The 10,831-nt window shown below is 37.8% G+C and overlaps 1 protein-coding gene and 1 long non-coding RNA gene across 2 annotated transcripts; both read right to left on the bottom strand.

Moving 5' to 3' along the window:
• Positions 1–116: 116 nt before the first annotated feature.
• LOC148130084 (uncharacterized) lies at positions 117–3,269 on the bottom strand. Its single transcript, XM_087969087.1, has 5 exons — positions 3,206–3,269; positions 2,434–2,485; positions 1,200–1,287; positions 826–955; positions 117–164 (listed from the first exon to the last, which is right to left on the bottom strand). Exons 1-5 carry the CDS (start codon positions 3,218–3,220, stop codon positions 117–119), a joined length of 333 nt encoding a protein of 110 aa, XP_087825213.1. The 5' UTR covers positions 3,221–3,269.
• Positions 3,270–7,063: 3,794 nt separating this feature from the next.
• On the bottom strand, positions 7,064–10,831 carry LOC148130085 (uncharacterized). Its single transcript, XR_015750196.1, has 4 exons — positions 10,788–10,831; positions 9,036–9,133; positions 7,255–7,344; positions 7,064–7,176 (listed from the first exon to the last, which is right to left on the bottom strand). It is a non-coding gene; the product is annotated as an uncharacterized LOC148130085 (long non-coding RNA).

Raw genomic sequence — 10,831 nt, forward strand, 5'->3', positions numbered from 1 at the left:
CTGGAAAACGACCGATCCAATCCATTTAGATTAGGCAACTTACTTCTTCCAGTTGGCGTTCCAAATCTTCTATTTCATTACAGTATCGCTTTAGAAGAGCATCATCATTAAGAACTTCATTGACTTTCGGGGTATTCTTCATTTTTTTTGGCCGTACTGGCAAACTAGAAGAGACAAAATATGTAGAGAAGGCCAGTAATATAATAAAAATCAGTATAATTTTTAAAAATCTTGATTACATTCATAAACTGAAAACATGCTATTCTTACTGGATATTTCTGCTCTAATGTATATTTCTTTCTTTATGAAGTGTTTCCCCCCCCCATTAGCATTTTGTGTAAACCATGGGGGGGCTACTTCTGCCCCTTGATGAGCTACTATGCAAGATTCCAAGACAGAATCAGTCAGCCAATTAGTCTAATAGTACATTAGGCCAATTCATAGACTGGCACCTGGAAGGCCACAAATTCCTACCACTCTTAATTTTAGGTCTATGTATGAACAAATCTTGTACACAGAACAATGATACTCTTTAGCTAGCTATCTATAAGTAGCAATACAATTCTAGAAGCTTTCGAAAATGACGTGTAGTGAGGCCAATGTTGGAAGATAAACAAAACTACAACAAATCAACAAAATAAAAGTAGAATATACTCACACTTTTTCCACATAGCACAATAGTTGGAGAGAATATATATATATATAAATATCATATGAAGAGTAACTATGGTATATAGTTTTGAAGTGATAACTGCCATTTGCACCTTTCTGCTTGTGCTTATCCATACCCAAAATGTTTTTTTGACAAGAACATTTAAAAATTACCTGGAGCGTGTCAAGAGTTTCTCCCAAAGATGCTGGTGTAATTGTACAAATGATCAGAGTCTTGGCATTTCCACCCAAGGAGTTGTGCAGAATTCTTGTGAGTTTACTATCCCGGTAGTTGATAAAGCCTCTGGTGCAAAGGGATAAGAGAAAGAAGAATAAAATATTATGGATGTGGCTGAGGGAAAATGGCTTCAATAGCCAACTCATTATCTTTAGATGAACTGAGAACACTAATCAGTTGAAAAATGAAACTATCTAGATGAAAAAATGTGAAAAGACGCATGTCAAAATATGAAGTTGGGAAAGGGGAGATTCAGACCTCATCAACCTTTTGCTGCTCTAATTGAAACAGGAATATTTTTTTTTCTTACCCAGACTGATCATCACAAAGTTTCTTGATGACTTGGCCCAAGATGAATTGGCTCCTGTTAATATTACCACCTTCTTTCAGATGAATCCCTAAGCATGTACATAAAAAGCACCATTTCAGTTGTTGCTGGATGGATTTAAGGCATCATAAATCAGTGCTCATTTTAAGGCCATAGGAAAAGTTATACTGAATCAAATATACAGCCCAGCAAAAAAAAAAAAGACAAGTAACCAGATGGATCCTTTTTAAAGCCTAGGTATGGGTGAATGTGATTCTCCATTCAGATTCTTCAACAACTGGAATTGGGAAATATGGATCTCAACAATAAAGATGAGACAGCCACCACAACTGGAAATCCTTGACAGACCCTACACCCCATGAATTTGTCTAGTTTCCTTTTAAACTTGTCTATTCTGATAGGAGGACATTAATAGTTTTAGGATATCTAACCGTTAATAATTACAGAAGTGAGAACACACTCTAACACAGATTAAAGATAGCTGTGCTGTGATTTTATTCTTACATTTCTAGGAAACAATGGCTATTTAACTTGATGCAGATATAACATCAAAGTTCCTAGTGATCAGTATGAGCACTTTATTAAGAGCCGTTCATTTAGGAATGGACAATTATGTGTTATCCCTCTATTCCCACATGACTACATTTACAAGTAATCCGTGACTTACGACAATTTCTGATACTAAGTGAGGAATTTGCTTAAGTGAATGTTTCCGTTTTACAACCTTGCTTGTCACAGTTGTTATGTGAATCGCTGCAGTTAAGTTAGTAACATGGTTCTCAAGTGAATCTGGCTTCCCCATTGACTTTGCTTGTCAGAAGGTCACAAAAGGGGATCACGTGACCCCAGGACACAGCAACCGTCATAAATATGAGACAGTTGCCAAGTGTCTGAATTTTGATTAGGTCAACATGGGGATGCTGCAATGGTCGTAAGTAAAAAATGGTCACAAGTCACTTTTTTCAGTGCTGTTGTAACTTTGAATGGCACTAAATGAATTGCTTTAAGTCGGGGACTACTTGTAATTCAAAGCAGGAGTTTCCCTGGAAGAATCTTTTTACTTTAGAGAGTGTGGAGAAGATAAAGGGAGAAACCCTAATTTATGAGGTGGGCCTTTGAAGACGGGAGGATGTGAATGTAGTCGACTTAAGGCAATAAGTTAGGAACAAGTTACTATAGAATTTACCGAAAATCTCATTGAGGAGTAAAGACATACCTTCAGCCCCTATTTGGCTGGCTCTTTCACTTCCTGCCAGATCTACAAAATTCTGAAAAATTGAGACAGAATGTGTTACACACGTGCTCCCAAGTTCAGCTTATGGTCACTTACTCACAGCCCTGGAAAATATCACCTTTTAGCGAACACTGAGGAACAAACGGTTCTTTGGAATAGACAAAGACCCACTGAATTTGAAATATTAGCGGACTTTACCGGCTACAACATATATATTTGCTGTTCACCCTTCATCCACACTTAACCACATCCTCAACTAGGCTGGCAGTCATCAGCCAGAGGGACGGAAGTCACCAAGTCTGGATCCAAAGACAAAAAAGAGTGGGTGGACTTCAAGGACCCTTTATCCCCAAAGTCCTTGCTTTCTTCTGGTAGCTGTTGGTGGGACTTGGGGAGGGGTTTCCCATGTGAGGCCCAATTTCTTTTGTCTGATTCAAGTAACATTTTTTTTCCTTTGTTTCCTTAACAACTTGGTTCCCTGAGGGAGCTTTTTCCAGCTTTTTTCCACACCCTGTTTCTAAGCCATCATCTTTGTGGCAGCTTTGTGCAGCAGCTTCAGCCTTGTCTTACATGAAATTCCTGTCACTTTTTTAAAAAATATAAACAATTTGATAGGATGAATTTTAGAAATTTATTAGCCTACCTTGTCTGAGTATAAATCAAAACATAACTGTTACTTAATGTTTATAAAGTTACATCAGCGTACTATCATATCCCACTTATTATAACCCGTTCCATCATACAAATAACTCACCAAATGAGAAACCATTACAGCTCCTTCGTAGCTTGAGCCAGAAGTATGCTTTTCTTTACTTTCAATGATCTTTTTAAAATAAAGTAATATCATGAACCAGATTTAACAACACCTTTATACATTAGAGAACAGAGCTAGACAAAAATCAAAATGAAACCACACATCACATTAATTTTACTGCAATGTGTGTACAGGGTTAATTTCCCCTACCTTGAGGGATAGTATCCAACTTTGCCTAGCCTGAAACAAAAACTGTGTTGTCCCAGAGTTCAGTCCTCCCCAACACAACTGGATGAAGCTATTTGTATAGGTAAAGGTTTCCCTTGCACGAACATGCTAGTATATGCTTCCCCATCAGGGATTATTTTATTTATCAGTTTATTTATTATCTATTGTTAGAATATAAAGCCCAATTCAAAGTGTGAAGAAGGTGGCTAAGGGGATATATGATAGAAATACTATCAGCAGGAATGTGGATTGATTCTTCAGAGTGGTAGGCCAAGAACCAATGGATGAAAGCTTTACACAGAGAGAACCAAACTCAAAATAACTTCCTGATCTTGAGAGCTATCAGTCAAGTCTGCTTCCTAGAATTAAGGGTGTTCTGTCAATATAGTTTTCAAGCAAAATTGAGCAGCCATTTGTCTGGAAACAGGATTTATGGTTTGGCCAAATAAAAATAAAGAACATGCTCCTCAAAATCACCAAGGGAGTATTATATTTATCATTATAAATTCCAAAGCTTTGAGGTCAGGATTTTCTTCATCAGACCTATGGCCTTATTCGTCCTACAGGAGTCACTAAGAACTAAAGTGCCTCAGTCTATGTATATGGTTTTCAGCCCAGGTTTATTTACTTGGAAGATATGTGCCATTCAATATTTTGTATAATGTGCTTAACTGCATAGCAGATGCTGCTGAATGCTGTGGCATGAACTAAATGAAGGCAGGAACACAAAAGTTAGCAATCACTTACCATTCGAAAAATCGTATGAGAAGGGCTGCTTCTTTCATTCTTTTTTGTCTCACCGTAATGCCTGTTTTCTGTTTAAAAGAAACATTAGATACAGATTGTTCTTAAAACTGGATTTTCTCTTCTGACTTATTCTCGTTTCCCATAAAATAGACCTCAGCAGATGGTGCCTACAAATGCACCTGACTCCCTTTCCCCACATCCCATATTCACTGAACTCCTACACAACCTCCAACTTCCCTTCCAACTCTTGTTATTTTGTTAGAAATAAAAGAACCAACTCCACCAACTTTGCACTTCTTTTCTGGAAACTCTTACAGCAGCCCTTTATTTCCCCCCAAACAACAGAAGATCATCACACTCCCACTACAACGGTAGCAACATAGCAAGTTCTTCATCTTTTATTTTCAAGGAAAGGGCTAAAATGTACTATACCACAAATGGCTAATTCAGCATAGTGGTTTCATTCCATGCACATGTTTGCATGTGTGCCTGAGGAACGGAGAAAGTAAGTTATATAGGAGCCCTAATGGTGCAGTTGTTAGAATGCAGTTTTGCAGGCAAACTCTGACCACACTCTGGAATTCGATCCTGACAGGCTCAAAGTTCACTCAGCCTTCCATCTTTCCGAGGTTGGTAAAATGAGGACCCAGATTGTGGGAGGCAATATGCTGACGTTGTAAACCACTCAGAGAGGGCTCTAAAGCACTATGGGGTGATATATAAATCTAAGTGCTATAAGTGTATACGTGAGCATACATGAGCATGTTGCTCAGGTGGACAAGAAACACAGGTTATGTATGGGAGAGTATCTATCTGCAGGGAGGAGACACTAAAGAAAAGTGTATTGAAGACAGTATTGTATTCATTTACAGGTACAGAGGCCTGACTTTTAACAGATCTAGAAATCTGAGATTTGCATATAATGCTCATTTAAACTTTAGGCAGTAAATCTTACTTTCTCCTTTCTTCAGCCAGCTCATAACCTGTTCTGGAGAAACCACTACTTCTTCATTCAGATCTTCAACATAGATTGTTCTCCAGAAGAGAATGAAACAGTTGATTATTATACCAATCAATATTCTTTATCAGTTGTGAATATTGTGCCTTGTACTTGCATACATAACTGGGCTCAATGGTTGACTCTGACTTAACCATGAATAAAACCTTCAGAAAAACCTAGCCAGTCCGGGAACAACCCAGAGTAATTGAGACTAGCGAGGCAGTGCCTGCAATAGTCTTGCTGGAGAGCAGCACTAGGGTGTCCAGCCTCATGTACTTACATTGATGTCTTCACGAACTACCAAGGACTTCTTTTTCCTAATGTTACTCCATAGCAAGTCTTGTATAGTTTCATTATGAATTTCCATGTATGATACACGGAGCAGGAATTCCCTGTCTGGAATCTAAAAATTATGAGATATTACATTCGTCAATACTTCTGAAGACAACTTGTTCCACAGATTAATGCCATTAATCACTAAGCTTTCCTATTTGCATTCCTAGCCATGCTTTATTCTTTGTTAGGCTACACCTCTAATTACATCAAGTCATCTAGATGTCAGTGATGATGACAGTTTAACACTAGAGGACTCATGGCTAAAGAAAGGCAAATGTATACATTTATAACATAAGAATTTTGTGGTCAAAAAGGTTTTTAACTCAACTTGTGACAGTCCCAAGAATGTGCTCCCCCAGATAGTGAATTTAAAACATTATTCTTTCTATGCAGCTAAAAAACTTCGTGAAAGAGGCTTTTAGCTGTTATTTTGAATTTTAAAAGCATACAGGTAGTCACTGACTTATGACTTTTCAAAATTACAGCAACTTAAAAAAAAAAGACTTATGGCCATCCTCCCACTTACAACTATTGCAGCATCTCCATGGTCAGTGTTTGGCAATTGGAGGTCACATGATCACTGAGACTTTCCCAGCCAACTTCCGACAAGCAAAATATTTGTTTACCAACTGCAGAAAAAAAATCACAAAATCATAGGAGGCTCACTTAACTGCCTTGCTTAGAAGTTTCAGTCCCAATTATGGTTGTGTAAGTGAAAGACAACCTGTATTGTGGGCACTCATGCAAAATTATTTTCCAGGTATGGCTAGTTACAACTGAAAGCAAACTCCAATTTTTTTTATCTAGCCTTCCAATATGTTAATTATATATGAGCTTTGATGGCGCAGTGGTTAGAGTGCAGTACTGCAGACTACTTCTACTGACTGCCAGCTGCCAGCAGTTCAAATCTCAAAAGGCTCAAGGTTGACTCGGCCTTTCATCCTTCCGAGGTGGGCAAAATGAGGACCCAGATTGTTGGGGGCAACATGCTGACTCTGTAAACAGCTTAGAGAGGGCTGTAAAGCATCGTGAAGTGATATATAAGTCTGTTATTGCTACTATGACCCCAACTTTTTGTGAGCAGAAGAGCACACTTCCCAATAAGTGTTCTGATTTGCTTTTGGCTCTGGCAGCCTCGATATAACCCCAGCCTCTTTTCTCTTCCACAGTAATCCTCTGTGCACACTGTAGATTGGGTCAGTTGACCAGAACTTTACACAGAAGCCTCCCTGATTACGCCTTTAAAAGATACATAAGCTGTGTTAAATTAAAAGAACATTTACTGCTTCTACAACGGGCTCTGGAAAGTTGCTTTCAACCCAGCATATTTTTACACGGAGCTGGAAAACCAGAGGGAGCGGGACTCTCTGATAACCTTCCATTCATTTTCTTGTAGCCTCTGGGATGGCAATCATGACATACAGCCTGAAAAATGCTGACACGAGAGGCTAGGAACTCAGCTGCATTTTCAATATCAGTCATATCCATTTCGGCAAAAGCATTGGTTAGCTGAAATAGAAACATTCAGTAGAATCACTTACTCCACAGAATGTACTAAAAACATCGTCAATTGCCATTGGTAGGATACCTGGCCCATCTTTGGTACCCAATGTTGTGTACGTTTTGCCAGAAGCTGTCTGACCGTAAGCAACAATAGTGCCTAAAAAGAAGTAGAATGACTAGTTTAAATTAATAGCCACATGCACAAATATACACAGAAGGTTATTATTCAAAGTACCATTATATCCTTGAACTGCCGACTTGATAATAGAAGCAGTCACACCTTGGTAGACTTCCTTTGTACTGTTGTTAGAGTGGAACACACGATCTTCAAAAGAAAGCAAAAAGTTTAATTTGTAGACACCGTGCCCAGTCCCTGAAAAATCACCAGGAAGGTATAGGTATAGGTATTCCTCAATTTACAACCATTCATTTAGTGACTATTTGAAGTTACAATGACACTGAAAAACTCAACTTATGACCATTTTTCACACTTACCTTTGCAGCATCTCCACAGGATCAAAAATTTGGGACACCTGACAACTGACTCATATTTATGACAGTTGCAGTGTCCTGGGATCATGTGATCACTTTTTGTGATCTTCTAACGAGCAAAGTCAATGGGGAAGCCACATTCACTTAACTATGTTACTAACTTAACAACCGTAGTGATTTACTGTGGCAAGGAACGTCGTAAAATGGAGCAAAACTCACTTGTCTTCCTTAAAAACAAACCTTGGGCTCAATTGTGGTAAATCAATGACTGCCAGTATTTTGTAAGCTGAAGCAACTTTGCACAGTCAAACCAATTGCTTGAGGATGTATCATGCCAATAATGAACAACAATTGGGAATGAGCTGTACGATAGGTATTAGCATTTGTATAGTTATTTGGCTTATGCTGAATCACAAGTATTATCCTTCATATAGTATCCTATTTAATGGTTATACATAAAGTTTTTATTCTGAGTATAACCTGGAAATGCACTATATTCATTTTTCTGTGGAAAAATGAAGATGTAAGAAAATTCACCAAAGACAGAAGAACAAAAATTAAGATACGAAAATTTCCAGAAAAGGAACTGCTGAAAAATAAGAGAGCAGAAAATCCGAAAAAGATAAAAACTTAAACAGGAAAATCTCATTTGTAATTTTAAAAATTTACTGAAAACAGAACTATGGAACAACAATCATAGCAAGTTATGATGTTAATTGGCAAAACTCAAGAGACAACTAGGTTGCCCAGCAAAGAGAAAAATAACAAATATATCACCAAAATAATGGCCTCTGTAAAAATCTACCATATTCCAAGACAGGCTCTTCTGTGCTTAAGCATCAATAGAGAAAATTACTCATCTTTTTGATAAATTAGCTTTTTGTCTCGCCTTTCTTTTTGTCATCAGTAGGCAAACCTACTGATCCTATCTATCTACTAATCTTTTCTCAACAACACTGTGAGATGGATTGGGCTATGAAAAAGTGACAAGGCCAATGACACCCAAACAATTTTTGTGCCCTAGTCAAATCTAGAATTCATAGTCTCCTGGTTTTTAGAGCTAATAAATTCAAAAACAGTTACTTCTTGGAGGTAAAAATGAAAGGTAATATTGAATGTAACATGAACAATTAGTTACAGAAGATGTAGCAATGCATGCAGCACTGCAATTGAATAAGTCAAAGAATTATTATTCATTCATACATTTACAAGAGTCACTGTTCTGGGCATAGAAAGAACAGTGATATCTTCCCATCATATATGCTATCTTTAGCCACCAGAAAAACAGATTGGATTACAGATTACCAAAACAAAGAATGATAGTCAATGCTTCTCCTAAAAAAACACCAGTATGCATCTGCTATACACATATAAAATGCACAAAGATCAAGAAGGTTAGTTACTACATTTAGTATGGCATTTTAATTAATCAAGACATTCCATTCGTAAATTCTCCTATTACTTTACATATACTCATGCTGAAAACCACACAAATACACATATCAGGAGTTATCAAGAGCTTACCAAAGACAAACGAGTTGGTTCCATCTATTTGTGATACAGTGCAGTCTTCACTTTTCCATGAAACCTGTCCTTTTTCATCAACAAGATCTTCATTTTCTCTGAAAGAATGAATCGGGTTTTCAGGTCATTAGATTATTTCAGGAATAAAGAGAAACCTTTTCCTTAAAAATTAATATGCCCCTTGATGAGTGTTAACAATTTGTGGATCTCATCCACACACGTTTGTAGTTTCTGAAATCAAAAAATGCATACCACTCTCTCAGCTGGTATGTAAACTAACATGAGAAAGAGTAGAGTTTTACCCAATTATAAATGGGAATAAGATTATTGTTATTTATTATTCTTAGAGATTAGAATGGCCCCCACTCTAATACTCTTCCGGAAAGCACTGAAGACCTGGTTCTGCCAGCGGGCCTGGGGAACCCAGAGTGGGATGGAGACCATCAAATGGCTCATGTGATCTGTTGTCGTCGGGGCAGGGGGTGGGAGTTGGGGGGTGATTTCCCCCCCCCCAGGTTTTGTTCTATTGTACTTTATTAATTTATTTGATTCTTTTTGTTAGTTTTTATTGTTTTTTATTTTAAATATGGTTTTACATTCTGTAAGCCGCCTCGAGTCGCCATGGGCGAATAGACAGCAATATAAATTCGATAAATAAAATAAATAATGGAAATTAGGACTCTTCTGGTGCACTTCAGATTGATTAGGCACCATCAAGTCCATGCTGATTCTTAGTAACCAGATAGATTTTCTCCATAATGAGTGCATTTCAGACAGAGAAGCCTTTTCAGGAAAACGAGATAGAACAGACAGGTCAAACCTGAATCCAAATCATTCAGATCATAGCAGTGAGACGTCTTCAAAAGAAAAAACCAGAAAGTTCAGTTGCCTCCTGTTAGGAATATGAGTCATCTAACAGGTATTTGGGTTAGAAATATATAAACCAGGATAAACATTTTAGTACTATATCTTTAAGGGAATGCAAGACCATGCAATTGGGTGTGGTTTCTCAAACAGCCATAAGATGGAGCCAGAAACCTGGGTTGTTTAGTCTTAGTCTCAGAAGAGTGTCTGAGTGAGTCTCTCTGTTTCCTTCTGTTGGAAAGTATTGCCCTTGCTCCATTTCTTCTAATTGACTGATATTATTGGATTTAATGTAAGTCTGATACTGAACTGTTTTTGACACTGGAATTTGTTATTGGATTATCCCTGGATTGAAAACTGACTGATTCAACTTGTGAATGACTTTGGACTGCTTATTTTGGACTTTGCTTAAACCTTTCTGGAAGTAAAACCCACATTTACTCTACAGTGTATCTGTGTACTGTGTATTATTCCAACACTTCTCTCAAATACGTCTCCCTGTATGCGCTCATTCTCCTAATGGGGAATAACCTCAACACCTCCTGAAAAAGCACCTTTGGGACAACCAAGACCTGAAGGACTGAGAATCCCTACAGACATTCAGATCACAGTTTAATATTAAACATTTCACTATACTGACCCCTGGAAGGAGGATGGGGGTGTAGGATTTATTCCCTCCTTATATACATTAGATTAGATAAAGTCAGTTCCTTCCTTCTGTCTCTCCATTTAACTTATTTTCATAACTCCGTACTACAAATGCTACATTGAATTGGAGGAAAAGCGGAGCTACAAAACTGGCGACCCCGAAAGACCCCGAAAGAGCAAATCAGAAAAAAAAAGGCAACCCCTATCTAACCATAATAATACTAATAAAACTAAAACCACCTCGCAATGAGCGGCCGCACTCTCACGCAAACGGTAACGCCCCC

This window comes from Notechis scutatus, chromosome 6, assembly GCF_049901735.1.
Source record: "Notechis scutatus isolate UNSWTSFEM ecotype Mainland chromosome 6, rNotScu1.2, whole genome shotgun sequence".
Lineage (NCBI taxonomy): Eukaryota > Metazoa > Chordata > Lepidosauria > Squamata > Elapidae > Notechis > Notechis scutatus.

Excerpts from the sequence above, each read along its gene's own strand:
- LOC148130084 (XM_087969087.1), bottom strand. Across the intron at positions 1,288-2,433 it reads CAGCCAAATAGGGGCTGAAG|GGATTCATCTGAAAGAAGGT; the intron begins GTATGTCTTTAC and ends GTACATGCTTAG. Across the intron at positions 956-1,199 it reads CTTTGTGATGATCAGTCTGG|AGGCTTTATCAACTACCGGG; the intron begins GTAAGAAAAAAA and ends CCTTTGCACCAG.